The 15,221-nt window shown below is 47.1% G+C and overlaps 1 protein-coding gene across 4 annotated transcripts in view; it reads right to left on the reverse strand.

The window, feature by feature from the left end:
* The window catches only part of CHFR (checkpoint with forkhead and ring finger domains), a 28,855-nt gene extending 17,893 nt beyond the window's left edge, over positions 1–10,962 (reverse strand). For 3 of the 4 annotated variants that reach the window (XR_003607790.2, XM_028095523.2, XM_028095521.2), the window contains exons 1-6: positions 10,876–10,962; positions 10,543–10,686; positions 5,823–5,922; positions 2,635–2,744; positions 1,696–1,755; positions 1,337–1,546 (exon numbers count right to left, since the gene is read on the reverse strand). Coding sequence is in view for 3 of the 4 variants with exons in the window: in XM_028095523.2 (XP_027951324.1) it covers positions 1,337–1,546; positions 1,696–1,755; positions 2,635–2,744; positions 5,823–5,922; positions 10,543–10,675 (613 nt within the window). In the remaining variant the exon portion in view is untranslated. Of the gene's footprint in view, positions 1–1,336; positions 1,547–1,695; positions 1,756–2,634; positions 2,745–5,822; positions 5,923–10,542; positions 10,687–10,875 lie in introns of those variants that run through there. The other variant, XM_028095524.1, reaches the window with a different exon arrangement.
* Positions 10,963–15,221: the final 4,259 nt, after the last annotated feature.

Here is a 15,221-nt window from a genome sequence, read left to right on the forward strand (position 1 = left end):
AAGAAGCATTCTAGGGAAAATGAGAGTTCCCAAAACTAAGTGAAAAAGGCTTACTTGACTGAAGAACATCAAAGAGCTTAATAAACAGGGTAAAACACCATTATCCTGGGTATTGTAAAAATGTCAATTCTCCCTAATCAAAATCTCAAAAAGACTTTTTTTTTTTTTTACTTAAAAAGATAATCCTAAAGAGAAACTGGAAGAAAAATACAGAAGAATAGCTAAGAAAGTGAACTAAAACATTAACGTATTTAGGGGCTCCTGGGTGGCTCAGTCAGTGAAGTGGCTGCCTTCGGCTCAGGTCATGATCCTGGGGTCCTGGGATCGAGCTCTGCATCCGGCTCCCTGCTCAGTGGGGAGTCTGCTTCTCCCTCTCCTGCTCTGTCAAATAAATAAAATCTTTAAAAAAATTAACATATATAGTATGATCCAATTCACTAAATATATATACATTCCATACCCTAACAATACCTACAAAGAAACGCTCAGGTCACATGGCACCTAGAGATTCTGAATCTTGTCTAGTGACCAGTGAGGAAGGTAAAGAGTTGATGCCATAAGGACCAGTACATATAAAACTGGTTTTAAATTATATGTTACTCCCAGGGTGCTTGGGTGGCTCAGTCGGTGAAGCGTCTGCCTTCAGCTCAGGTCACGATCCTGGAGTCCTGGGATTGAGGCCTGAGTGGGGCTCCCTGCTCAGCAGGAAGTCTGCTTCTCCCTCTGCTTCCGCCCCTGGCTTGTGTGTATGTGCACGTGTGCTCTCTCATTCTCTCTCAAATAAATTAATAAAATCTTTAAAAAATAAATAAATTCTATGTCCCTCTGGATGAGCCTTGAAAACATTATGCTCAGGGAAAGCAGCAGACACAAAAGGTCACAGAGTACATGATTCCACCTGTATGAAATGGCCAGAAGAGGCAAATCCATGGAGACAGAAAGCAGATTAGTGGTTGCGGGGGAAGGGGCAGTGACTGCTGACGGGTATGGGGTCTCCTTTTGGAGTGATGAAAATGTTCTGGAATTATATAGTGGTATGAATGCACAACACTATGACTATAGTAAAAACCACTGAAGTGTACACTTCAACTGGGTGATTATTATGGTATGTGAGTTATATCCCAATAGAACTACAAGAAATACCATGGTACTCTGGTCTCCGACTTTCAGCATTTCTATTGCAGATGGAACAAGACAGCATCTACTACTACAGCAATCTTGCTACTGAGAGCCTGATGCCTGATGACACCTCTGACTTCCTCAGTGGCTTCTCTGTCTGTCTCCGTAGCAACACAGGTCAGAATTACTGACCAGAAAGCAGAGACTCCCATCTCACCAGAGCTGGAGGAAGGCGCTTGCCCTGCAGAGGTGGGCTCCATGGAAGAGGTAGAAGCCGTGCGGAAGAGGTCCGATGTCGACGTCGATGGCTGTGGTTCCTCAAAGCACGCCTGAGTGGTGGGCGATGACAGCAGGACCTGGGGGTCGTCACCTCGCCCTGCACCTGAGGTATCTTTGGTCACGTGGAACACATTCTCTTTATTAGCTTCTGCAAGCACAGAAGGAGCAGAAAGAGCACAATCAGGGTTCAGGTGGAGCAGCACGACTTCAGGCAAGACATTCCAGCAGGTGAAGCAGCTTTCCTAGTAAGAATCAATAGCCCTTACTACGCACCCACTGGGTTATGGTCTCACTTACCAAAGGAGTCTTGTGTGATGCCCTGCTTCTCATTTAAAGATTCATAGAGGTATGCCACATCTAAAAGGAAGTTAGCCAAATCAGAACAGAGTGCCCACACACCAGCAGGAACACACTTCCCTCCTCTGCTCCTGTCACCTCAGTCCCTTGTCCTCGTTGACGATGTTGACTTACCAGCTAGTAACAACATTAACCCGTTTAAGGGATTTCAAAACAAGGGACCAAAAGTATCTTAACCAACTTTAAAATAAATAAGCCTCAGGGAAAAATGTCTGGAGCCAGGAGGCAGACTAGGGAAGGCAAAACGATGAGCAGGTGACGAATCTGTGCTTTGCTTGTCATTTCAAACTACCAGAAGGAGCAGACAGAAGACCCTGCCACGGGTCAGGGGCTGGCTTTGACTATGCTGAAGACAACCTGAGAATATTTGCCTTTTTCCAGTTCGGGGGTAACCTTCGAAAGACTCCCTCAACTCTCCTTGTCCTGTATCATTCTTTTTCCCCAAACACAGATACTCAGATCTGGAAAAGCTAAATGGGATCCAGTCAGACGTCTGTTGTCTCCTGTAAGGTCTCCAAAAGCAGAGTGACCCCTGGCCTCCAGCCCCTATTCTAGGTCTTACTCCCCACAACTCAGGTTTCTTCTGCTGTCACCTAGCCATCCCTGTTCACCTCTCCTGGCCCTTTTGAGATGCACAGCTCATGACCGTGGTGGGACTTCTAAGGAAGGCTGGGACTCAGACCGCAAGGCCAACACTCCCCTTCTTCAACAGACATGACTCACACCAAGAATCTACATCAACAACAAACAAAATGTAGCTAACACGAACATTCCTAAGGTGAACAGCTGCTTCAGCAGACTCCCTTTCAATGACACTTCCCAGCTGCGGCAGGACCTCCCCACCACGAGCCACCCGTCTGTCCACTCCGTCTCTCTTACTGTGTTCTGGCTCATTCTTCCTGTACACCAAGTAGATGACATCCCCCGTCTGCAAAGGGCAAGTCTGCTTCTTAACAACCTTTAGCTTGTTAATTACTGTTCCGTTGGTGCTGTAGAGACAACAAAATTGCAATTTATCCTACTTAAAATAACTTGGGAGTTAAATTTATTTTTCTACCACCACTACGAAAACAATTCAGTATTACTGCTTTGAAAATGATAAAACGCTCATAAGAACAATGTAAATATTTAAGGAGCCACATATGCAAGTGCCACACTATAATTCTCCTGAGAAAAAGCTTGCCTGTGCCCCCTCAAACCAGCAAGCAATCTCGTCAACATGCCTGCTTTTCCCCATGCCATGTTCTCCTCCATCTGCCTCCTGGTGGACCCTGGACTTCTACCAGCAGCTCTGATCTCCAGCTTCTCTCCCACTTTTGCACTCTGCTCCGTCCACAGATCTACCCCTCCCTCCAGGAGTTTCAACCAGGTCGGCTCATTCCTCAAATCAGCACTGACACCTCTTAAGTAACAGGTTCCAAGTAGCGGCTCAGTTGGCTAAGCATCCGACGCTTTTATCTCGGCTCAGGTATTGATCGTGAGTTCAAGCCCCACATTGGGCTCCACACTGCGAGTGGAGCCTACTTAAAAAAAAGAGAGAGATTGGGCGCCTGGGTAGCTCAGTTGGTTGGGCGACTGCCTTTGGCTCAGGTCATGATCCTGGAGTCCCGGGATCGAGTCCCACATTGGGCTCCCTGCTCGGCGGGGAGTCTGCTTCTCCCTCGGACCCTCCCCCATCTCATGTGCTCTCTCTCTCTCAAATAAATAAAAATCTTTAAAATAAAAAAAGAGAGAGAGAGAGGTTCCGAGCAAAAGCAAATAAATGCCAGGCTATGGACTGAAAGATGGCATGGTCCCTCAGTGGGGGGGTCACTCCAGTTAATCAGGGAGCTCAGGTGGAAGAGGGCAGGCTGCTGAGGGGACAGACAGGAGCCTAAATCAGATGAGACAGGGTGGAACAGCACTTCCTGAGGAGGGACTCCGGGGAGACATCTGACAGAAAATCATGAGTGGACCAAGTGCACACCACAGGCACGGGGAACAGAGTACAAGACGAAAACAAACCTCAGCAAGCAAGCACACCGACCCAACTGCAGGCATTCAAACCACCCAAGCTTAACTCTAGGGCTTCACTGCCAAGGCCTCCCGTGGTTAAAGGCCTTATTTTTACACCTGAGCAGATGCCCGCTACTTAAGTGTCTGTAAAGGGCCAGAAAGTAAGTAATTCAGGCTGTATGATCACACAGTCTCTGTCCCAACTACTCAGCTGTGCCACTGTCAAAGGAAAGCAGCCACAGACAGGCCCCAATCAAGGGCCTGTGGCTGTGTCCCAGCGAGACTTCACTTTCAAAAGCTGGTGGTGCTCCCCAATACAGCCAGGGTCTCTGCTGCCAGGATTCTCCTCACAATCCATTCTCAGGCTCTTTCTAACCAAAAAAGTCTGATTTTACTCTTCTGCTTAAACCCCCTTGATTACTTCTCACTGTTCTCAGGCTAAAGTCCACACTCCCTAGCACAGACACCAGGGCCTTCCTGCTCCAGTCTACTGCCTCGCTTTGCACTCGCCATTTACTCTGAGCACACAGGGCCTGCTTGTGCCTCTGGGCCTCAGCCCCTGCAGTTCCTTCTGCCTGGAACACCCTCTTCCCTCCAGCCTCCTCAGCCAAGGAACACGCTGGCCTCTGGAAGCTGGAAAAGGTGGGGAATGGATTCTCTCCTAGAGCCTTCAGAAGAAGCCAACCCTGCCGACACTTTCATTTTAGTCCAATGAGACCTGAGTTAGACTTTGTACCTTCGGCACTATAAGATCATAGCTTTGTGTTGTTTTAAGCCACTAAGTTTGTAGTACTTTGTTACAAGAGCCACAGGAAGCTACAACCGTCATATGGCCAGTATTGGTAAGCCAGGCCCTGCCAGAGGACAGCTCCAGAACCAGTGCTACGTTATTCTACATCAGGCTGAGAAATAAAGAACTTAGTCTGCTACTTACCAGAAGAGGGGGAAAGGAGCATCATTTCTTCCTAATAAAGGAATTCCTAGTCTTCTATCCCTACAACTGTAGTAACCAATCTCATAGCACTTGACCTTTACAAAAATAAAAATTCATCTGGTTGAAAAGGCATACTCTCAACATACTGCTGGAAGGCCATCTGCCACTTGTACCAGGTTTAAAATAGGCATTCTGACACAGCATTCCTTCCTATAAATTTATCCCAAGAAAATAATCAGACATGAATGCAAAGGGTTTTGGAAGAGAATAATTAGTGTCATTTATAATAAGAAAAAGTCAAAATAATAAATCTCCATCAGTAAAGGAGCTGACAGGTAAATTATTACATAATCATAATGAAAAAGACAAGATGAATCTAGATGCACAGACACAAAAGCACTCCATAAATAAAAGTGAAAAAAGCAGACATAATGTATCTAGCAAAACGTCATTAAGACAAAATACATACGTACGTATTTCTAACAGGTGAGTGGAATTTGGGAAAGCTTTTCATTTTTATGTACTACTTATGTTGTATAACAATTTTAGATTTTTTTGACTTAGAGGAAAGAAGTCTAACTTGAATAGGTTATCACTGCCTTTTAAGTCTTTCTTCAGGAATATTTTTGCTTTAATTTGAATACATTCAAGACGGGTCACAGACACTGAGGTGTTACTGGAAACCAGAAAATATATTTTCTAATAACTTGACAGCCTAGCGAACTACTGTGTCATAGAAAACAAGCCCTTGGGACACCTGGGTGGCTCAGTTGGTTAAGTGTCTGCCTTCGGCTCAGGTCATGATCCCAGGGTCTTGGGATCGAGCCCCACATGGGGCTCCTTGCTCAGCAGGGAGCCTGCTTCTCCCTCTGCCTGCTGCTTCCCCTGCTATGCTCTCTCTGACAAATAAATTAAAAAAAGAAAAAGAAAAGAAAACAAGCCCTTGTTTCTTCTCTATAGTCAATGGCTTCAAGAGAAAACAGAAAAGTTCAGAAAGAGGGGCGCCTGGCTGTTTCCGTTGGAGGAACATGTGACTCTTGATCTCAGGGTTGTGAGTTTGAGCCCCACACTGGGTGTGGAGATTACATAAAAACAAAAACAAGAACTCTTTAGAAGGAAAAGTTCAGAAAGAGCTTACCTGGTATCTTCCAGCGACACCTGACCAGATTTTTCATCCACTATAATTTTACAGTGATCTCCCGAGACCAGTTTATTGCCAGGGAATGAAAGGTCACAACCTAAAACAGAGAAAGGATACACACTGGATATGACCATGGGGACTGTGCACAATACCGCCTTTTGCTTATCAAAGCATGTGGTTGAAAATCAGGACCCATGTTGTATGCACTGCAGGAGACAACACCTAATCAAGCAAGAAAGGAAGCAATTTTTTTTAAAAATATTTATTTATTTATTTATTTGAGAGAGTGGGGTAAGGGGCAGAGGGAGAGAGAGTCTCAAGCAGACTCACCCCTGAGCTCGGAGCCCGATGCAGGGCTCGATCCCAGAACCAAGATCATGACCTGAGCTGAAATCAAGAGTCCGATGCTTAACCGACCGAGCCATCCAGGTGCCCCCAGGGGAAGCAATTTTTTTTTTAAGACTTTTTTTTATTTATTTGAGAGAGAGAGCATGAGATGGGGGAGGGTCAGAGAGAGAAGCAGACACCCCACTGAGCAGGGAACCTGATGTGGAGACTCGATTCTGGGACTCCAGGATCATGACCTGAGCCGAAGGCAGTTGCTTAACCAACTGAGCCACCAAGGTGCCCTAGGAAGCAATTTTTAAAAAAGCATTTAAGTATTAATCCAAAGCAAAGGGAGAGGGACTGTGTCTTGCACCTTTCTGACTCCCCATGGCCTCAGGGATACCCACCCCATCAAAAGCTCTGGCTATACACCAAGAGCTTCTTGGTGACGGTTTCACAATGTGCACATATATGCAGCTAGCCTGCTAAAAACAGAAGTTTAAAAAAACTAAGGGGCTTAGTTAAGTAATTCTTCAGTATCTTAACTCAGTCCTTAATTTCTTCTCCGCGTAATCCGAGGTTTCATAAATCATCACAAAATTGAAGCAATAACCAAGAGTCACAGAAAACATGACTGAGCAAATTACAGACACAGGTACATGTTTGAGAAAATTTAAAACAGAAGGGGGCTGCATCTACAGCTGAATATGATCATTATACCCTCATTAAATGCAAGGGGGAAAATCCTCAAATATTTTGTTCTCTCCTTAAACCAAAGGAATAAAAACTTTCAAGAGCTTTTTATTATCTAACCAATTTGCTTATAAATTCATACTATAGCTACTAAGGTTTATAGCTTTATTTTTAATAACCAAACCTGGGAAGCAATACAAGGTCCATCAACCAGTGAATTAAAAAACAAAATTGGCACATCCAAACATTGGAATACTACACAGCATCAAAAAGACACACATTACTGGGGTGCCTGGATGGCTTGATCAGTTAAGTGTCCAACTCGTCGTACCAGCTCAGGTCTTGATCTCAGGGTTGCGAGTTCAAGCCCTGCGTTGGGCTCCACACTGGGCGTGAAACAAAGGGAGGGAAACGAATTACTGACACACACAACAGCCTGAAATGAATTTCGAAAGGACTATGTCAAAGGAGAGAAGCCATACACAGACTGTGGTGAAATACTGTGTGATTCCTTTTAGATGACATCCTGGAAAAGGCAGAATTGATAGGGATAGAAATTAGATGGATGGCTGCCAGAGCTGGGATTGAGAGGTGGCGGCTGATCCAAAGGACCACTAGGGATCTTTCTAAGGTAATAGAAACATTCTGCCTCTTAAGAGCAGTGGTGATTCCATTTCTCAAAACTCACTGAATACCTCTAAGGGGTGAATTTTACCATATGTGACCTGTATCTCCATACACCTGAAGTATTAGAAATCTTACTTCCACATTATACATTATGGGAAGTGCTTTGTTACATTTATCCAAGGCAAATTTCACCTGTGCTCATGATCTTCCCAGCACACTGAGTATAACCAGCAGGATAGTCTGCTGGCAGCCCCCAACCCAGCACTAGTCACCATGTCACTGGGATGGGTTTTTAACAAGCTTCTCTACACCTGAATATCAGCATTCTAATTTGGATCCAAGATACTCTGTGCTAAGTTCTATTCTTGGCATTTGCCCTGCTTATCATTCAGTTGGTTAAATTTCTCACAAGGCTGGTGCACACTTCTGCCACTCCCCAAGCACGAGAAGCTCTTTGGGAAGGTGAGGTCTTCCATCTCCCTTCCCACACATACCAACTCAGCTCTCCCTTTCTCCTCGACATAATGCCTTATATATAGCAGGCATGTTATTGTTTTAAAATAAATATAATCAAGTTCTACAACTCTTATGTGTCTTTCCCAAAATTCCTATGTTAAAAGCTTGAACCCCAATGTAACCGTAGATAGGGCTTGTGAGGAGGCAATAAAGGTTAAATGAGATCATTAGGGTGGGGCCCTAATCTGATAGGGCTGGTGCCTTTAGAAGAAGAGGAAGAGATGCCAAATCTTTGTCTAGCACGGGAAGACTAGCAAAGCAGCTGTCTGCAGTCTGCAATCCAGAAGACGGCTCTCACCAAGAACAAATCAACTAGCACCTTAATCTTGGACTTCTCAGACTTAAGGAACTGTGAAAAATAAATTTCTGTTGGTTAAGCTTCCTAGTCTATGGCATTTTGTTACAGCAGCCTGAGCAGACTAACACAGCAACTTTTTTGCTGAAAAGGTTAATACATTCACCAAAAGGAATTCTACTAAGAAGATTAACTCAACCTGTTTTTGCTCCTTGTATTAACATGCAAAATGTTATAATACTGTATTATAATAACAATGGCCAACATTAAGTGCTCTTAGCCAGGCTCCTTTTAAACATTTCTCAGGTAAGCCCTCAATTATTCTTCAATGACTCTATGAAGTAAGTACAAAGGTATGGGAAGTTAAGTCCTTAGCCCAAACAAGTTATGTGGTGGTGCCACGTTGGAAACAGGGCTTCTGCCCGTCACCAAATTCCTACTACATCAGTTAAAGACAATTAATGCATTTTTCAAAAGTTTCCAAGGATGTGTAAGTACATTCAAAGTTGTAAAAAAAAAAAAAATTAACCTGATATTAAGATTCAATACTACCAAAACACACCCAAAAACAAAAACAAAAACAGGTTCAGGTACATCATAAATGGTAAAATAAAACAAAAAAGGTGTGTTTTACTTTATTCTCCTTATTTTATTTTTTATCATAGTACTTGGCTTTTATTTTTTTAGTTTTTTTATTCCAGTATAGTTAACATATAAAAAGTATGTTTTTAAACAATACTGTTTCATTCTTTTTTTTAAATATATAGTGAGAAACAAAAAGACTATATAGAGAACTGATGGCTGGCAGAGAGGAGGTTGGGGGACGAATGAATAGGTGAACGGACTGAGAATATACTTCTCTTGAGGAGCACTGAGTAATGTACAGAACTGTTGAATCACTTTATCATACACCCGAAACTAAACACTGTATGTTAATTACGCTGGAATTAAAAAATTATAAAAATTAAAAAAACGTATGTATAGTGTGTATGTATATAGAGAGAGAGAGTCAGAGGGATTAACTTTCAAACAAACTAAATTTTTTGGTTGACTTGACCAGCGCACTTCTCTCCCTGTAGGAAAGGTACAAGGGAGGTCAAATTGCCAGATGGCCACTTAGGAGTTTAGAGGCAACTAAGCGTGGAGGGGTGACCACACTGTCTCACCTAGCTGCAAGATTTTGTTGGGGCCCTGTACTTCCCAGGTTCATTCAATCAATCAATATTTGAGCAGCTCCATTCTAAGAGCAGGGGCCTGAGATTTTTTTTTTTTTAAGATTTCATTTATTCATTTGACAGAGATACAGCGAGAGAGGGAACACAAGCAGGAGGAGCAGTGGTGGCAGAGGGAGAAGCAGGCTCCCCGCTGAGCAGGGAGCCCGATGCGGGGCTCGACCCCAGGACCCTGGGATCATGACCTGAGCCGAAGGCAGACGCCCAACGACTGAGCCACCCAGGCGCCCCGAGATCTTTTTTAAATGTAGCCACCTCCAGCTATAAATTTCCCTCTGAGCACTGCTTCAGCTGCATCCCATAAATTGTAGCATATCATATTTTCATTTTCATTCATTTCAAGGTATTTTGTAATTTCCCTTGTGATTTCTTCTTCGACCCATTGGTGTTTAAGAGTGCGTCGTCTAACGGCGCCGGGGTGGCTCAGGCGTTAGGCTCAGGTCACGATCCCGGGGTCCTGGGATCGAGCCCCGCATCGGGCTCCCCGCTCGGCGGAGAGCCTGCTTCTCCCTCTGCCTGCCACTCCCCTGCTTGTGCTCTCTCCCTCCCTCTCTCTGTGTCAAATAAATAAAGATTTTTTTATAAAGAGTGTGTTGTTTAATTTCCGCTGAATTTTCCAGGGTTCTTTCTATCACTGACTTTAATTTCACTCCATGGAGATCGGAGATGCCCTCTGCAGTAATGAACTTGAAAGACTGCGTTCTAGGGCTGGGTCCCCCCGGCGCGCCCACTTCACGGAGTCGTAACAGTTACATCACGGCAGAAAGCACTGAGCAGCGCCCGGGCCGACCAGTAAGCGCACAAACCGCAGCTCCTACACGAGAGCCTCTTCCACTGGAGAAACTGGAGAGCACAGCGGGCCCCGCCCAGGGGCCTTCGCCGGCCTGGGGCGCAGCCTGGCCCGGCCCCCGGCCCCCGGCCCCGCTCCCCAGCCCCCCAGTCCTCGGGCCCCGGCCCCGGCCCCCGGCCCCGCTCCCCGGCCCCCCAGTCCCCGGCCCCGCCCTCAGCCCCGTGCCCCGGCCCGCACCTCTCCTCCGCCCGATGGTCCACTCCCGTTTGCTCAGGAGGACGTGCGGCTCGCCCTCTCCGGCGCCCAGGCGGAGGAGCCTCCCCCACGGCTGCGGCTGCGGCGGCTGCTCGGCTTCCCCGGGCCGATCCATCGGATTCACATCTGACGAGACCCGGAAACGCCGGGTGAGACTCTCGGACGGCAGAGGCAGGGGCTCCGGCCCGCCGCGCCGCCCCGCGGCCCTCCCGGCCTCGGCGCCCGCGCCACGCCGCCGCGGGCCGGACGCCCGCCTCCTCCGGGGCGGCCGCGTCCCGCCCGCGGACCCACCACAGCCCCGCGCCGTCTGCTTACCCCCCGCCCCGCGCCGAACCCGGAACCGGCCGCGCCGCCGCCGCCGCCGCCTCCGCTGTCAACAGACATCGCGGATCCCTCAGCTGATCCGCCGGGCGGGGCTAGAGCAGCGTCCGTGGCCTGCGATTGGCTGGCGGTGGCGCGCACCGAGCGCGGCGGCTAGAGCGGAACCCGGAGCGGCCCCAGAGAGTGGGCGGGGGGGGGGGGGGGCTGGCGGAGTGTGCGCAGACGGCTGGCGGAGGGTCTGAACGCCATTTTTGGTGATGGCCGGGACGACTTCGTCTACGGAGATGGTGGCGGTCGGCGCCATGTTAAGTCGGGGCAAAAGAAATGGAGTTACTTGGGGGTTGGGCGTCCGAAGTAATTCCTCAAAGCCGCGTCGGAAGTGTTCGAAATGACGTGCCGCCCGACATGTGGCGAGCTCAGTGAGATTAAAGCGGCACTTGAGGATGTCGATTTCCACCCGCCGGGGAGCGAAGACCAGGAGGTCGGGTAATGCGCCGGGAGGGCTGGGCGAGCGAGAGCAGCCGCGTCGGTGGGCGGCCGCGTTCCCCGCCGGTCTCCTGCGACTCCGCGGCTGGCGCTGCTGCAGCGCGGGGGCTCTCCGGGGGCTCTCCGGGGCGGCGGCGGGGCGGGCGCACGGCCGTCCGTGCGCGCACGGACGTGCGTCCTGGGGAAGGGGCCTCTCGGTCCGGGCCTGGGCCGTGCGCGCCTTTGTCTCGCTCACTTTTACAGTGTGTAATTACCACCTTTTCTCACTGAATACCCTTTTTCTTTAAGAAAAGCGGGGGCGCCTGGGTGGCTCAGTCGTTGGGCGTGGCCTTCGGCTCAGGTCACGACCCCAGGGTCCTGGGATCGAGCCCGCGTCGGGCTCCCTGCTCCGCGGGGCGCCTGCTTCTCCCTCCCCCGCCCCCTGCTCGTGTTCCTGCTCCCTCCCTCCCTCCCTCTCTCTGTCAAATAAATAAATAAAATCTTTAAAAATAAATACAATCTCAAAAAAAATTTTTTTTGTTTTGATGGAAAAACAGCAAAACACAGCACCTTATTGGACTCTTCGGGTGTTGGAGACACCCAAAGAGTCTGGCTAAGCAGGCCTTTTTGTTCAAGAACACAGCTTTTCTAGCCCCAGCAGCATCTCAGCTTTCCACGAAGAACTGGCCACTCCGCTGAGCAGGCGGACTCTTACCAAGTCACTTCTTGACATTCTGATCTCTCTCATCCTTCCAGTAGGACACCTCTCTCTCTCTGTCAAACAAACAAATAAAATCTTTATTTATTTTTTTTTTTAAGATTTCATTTATTTGACAGAGAGACACAGCGAGAGCAGGAACACAAGCAGGGGGAGTGGGGGAGGGAGAAGCAGGCTTCCCGCGGAGCAGGGAGCCCGATGTGGGGCTCGATCCCAGGACCCTGGGACCATGACCTGAGCCGAAGGCAGACGCTTAACGACTGAGCCACCCAGGCGCCCCACAAATAAATAAAATCTTAAAAAAAAAAAATTTAGTGGTATCAGAACCTGTCCACAAATGGGTGGGGCCTTTCCAAACGAAAGACAGTCGGTGGTCGGCTGTGCAGAACCGGGAGCAGCAACAGACATGTCAGCTAATACCTGGAGAGGGCAAAATGTTCTTCTAAAACCCCACTGATCCTCAGAAGACATCCCTCAGGACAGCGTAACATCATCCAGGCAGGACCTTATTTATACACCACGTAAAGTAAAAGTTTCTTGTCACCTAAAACAAATTTCAACTTTCAACTGCTATAATGTTGAGGCCAAACTAAAAAACTTGTCGTAATAATGTAATGTAATTGCAGTTTGAAAACAAACACCTCTTATAATGTTACAGAAAAATGCATTCAGAAAGGTCCAACCTGGAAAATCATGGATATTCCTCAAACCTTGCAGACTTGGCCATGAGACAGCAAGCTTCCTCTACCCCATGGCATGCAACCCAAGAAGCAGGGCCACTGGGGTGGAGCAACGGGCTGGTGACTGAAAGTATGAACAGGTTCCAAAAGCAAAGTGCTGCCCCTGAAAAGCACACTCAAAATATAAAGCCAAAGAACCCATGAAAATCAGAGCCAGGGCTGATTTTTGAAATAAAAAGATGGGAAATGAGAAATGCTTCCCCTTCTCTCCTCTGCTTCCACCCCCCCCCATTTGCTTTTGTGCTCTGTGCCAACCCTTCATCTGAAGGAATCACCATGAGGAGGGGAGAATGAGTGTGTGCAAAACCATGGGAACAGAAGACCCTTTTGCCTGGAGACAGAAGTCATTTCACTGCATGAGAGTGAATCTCAAAGGTGCCCTAATGTTGATCTAACAAGGACTTCAGGTTCCTTCTTGACATATTATAAAATAAATGCCACAAGTGTTTGGGTAAAACGATATTTTACTTACCCCATGGGTCAAAGACAGAGCCTTTAATATGGCTAGAGTGATAGACATTAATATCTATGTCAGTTTTTAAGAAAAAGTGCAATCAAAGCAATGTAGACAGGTAAATGTTACACAGAAAAAAGCACTCAGTGGAGCAAAAACAATTTGCTACTGTTTTAGGACATTATGTAAACTTTGTTTTCAGAGAAAAACACTTTCTGAGTTCACATATTCCTTTGAAATTAGAAAATTTTAGAAACTAATGAATTATGGAAAAAAATGAAAAATTACCTCACCTATGCAACAATCTCTCCCCCTAGTTTCAAGGACACTTGAGAAACTCCTGTTTTTTGCTTTTTTCCGCTTAACATTAGATCATGAGCCTTTTCCATGTTCTGAAATGTCTATGAAACATACATCTGAGGAGTTTCCTAACATTCCAATGGAAGAATGTACAATAATTTAATGATTCCCTTACTGGATGTGCCTGGCTGGCTAAAATGGTTGAGTTCAGCCCCACATTGGGTGTAGAGATTACTTAAAAATAAAATCTTGGGGGGCGCCTGGGTGGCTCAGTTGGTTAAGCGACTGCTTTCGGCTCAGGTCATGATCCTGGAGTCTCAGGATCGAGTCCCGCATCAGGCTCCCTACTTGGCAGGGAGTCTGCTTCTCCCTCTGACCCTTCCCCCTCTCATGTGCTCTCTCTCTCTCTCATTCTCTCTCAAATAAATAAATAAATAAAATTAAAAAAATAAAATAAAAATAAAATCTTGGGGCTCCTGGGTGGCTCAGTCGTTGAGTGTCTGCCTTCAGCTGGGGTCATGATCCCGGGGTCCTAGGATCGCGCCCCGCATCGGGCTCCCTGCCCTGTGGGAAGCCTGCTTCTCCCTCTCCCACTCCCTCTGCCTGTGTTCCTGCTCTCACTATCTCTCTCTCTCTTTCTCTTCCAAATCAAATAAATAAATCTTTTAAAAATATAAAATAAAATCTTAAAAAAAAATTGGGGCACCTGGGTGGCTCAGTCGTTAAGCGTCTGCCTTCGGCTCAGGTCGTGATCCCAGGGTCCTGGGATTGAGCCCCACATTGGGCTCCCTGCTCAGTGGGGAATCTGCTTCTCCCTCTCCCACTCCCCCTGCTTGTGTTCCCTCTCTCGCTCTCTCTCTGTCAAATAAATAAAATATTTTTTAAAAAGTTCCCTTACTGTGTGGCATTTAGGATGTTGCCAAATTGTCAGCATGATAAATGCTGTTCCATCAAAATTCTCATATGAGGTCATGAATGTATGCTGGGTTAAGTCTTTCGGACTTTTAGAAAAGCACCTGCCAACTACTTAATATTTGGCTTTTGTTAGAAAATGTTTTTAGGGGCACCTGTGTGGCTAAGTGGGTTAGGCAGCCAACTCTTGATTTCGGCTTGGGTCATGATCTCAGGGTTGTGAAATCAGGCTCCAAGATAGCCTCTGTGCTGGGCATGGAGCCTGCTTAAGATTCTCTCTCTCCCTACCCCTCTGTCTCTCCCTACCCCCCTCCTAAAGAAAAAAAGAAAAAATATTTTTAAGATTTTATTTATTTTAGATATTATTTTATTTATTTTATTTATTTTATTTATACAGAGAGAGCACAAGCAGGGGGAGCTGCAGAGGGAGAGGAAGAAGCAGGCTCCCTGCTGAGCAGGGAGTGGGACGTGGGACTTGATCCCAGGACCCCAGGATCATGACCTGAGCCAAAGGCAGACGCTTAACCCACTGAGCCACCCAGCGCCCCTAGAAAAAATGTTCTTAAATTGATGTTTTGGGACACCTAGGTGGCTCAGTCGGTTAAAAAGTCTGACTTCGGCTCAGGTCATGATCTCCAGGTCCTGGGATCAAGTCCCGCATCAGGCTACCTGCTCAGCGGGGAGTCTGCTTCTCCCTCTCCCTCTGCTTCTCCCCCTCCATCCTCACTCTCTCTGTCTCAAATAAATAATC

The sequence above is a fragment of the Eumetopias jubatus genome, unplaced genomic scaffold (assembly GCF_037043125.1).
Source record: "Eumetopias jubatus isolate StellerSeaLion01/CBP00866 unplaced genomic scaffold, mEumJub1_p1.0 scaffold_16, whole genome shotgun sequence".
Classification (NCBI taxonomy): domain Eukaryota; kingdom Metazoa; phylum Chordata; class Mammalia; order Carnivora; family Otariidae; genus Eumetopias; species Eumetopias jubatus.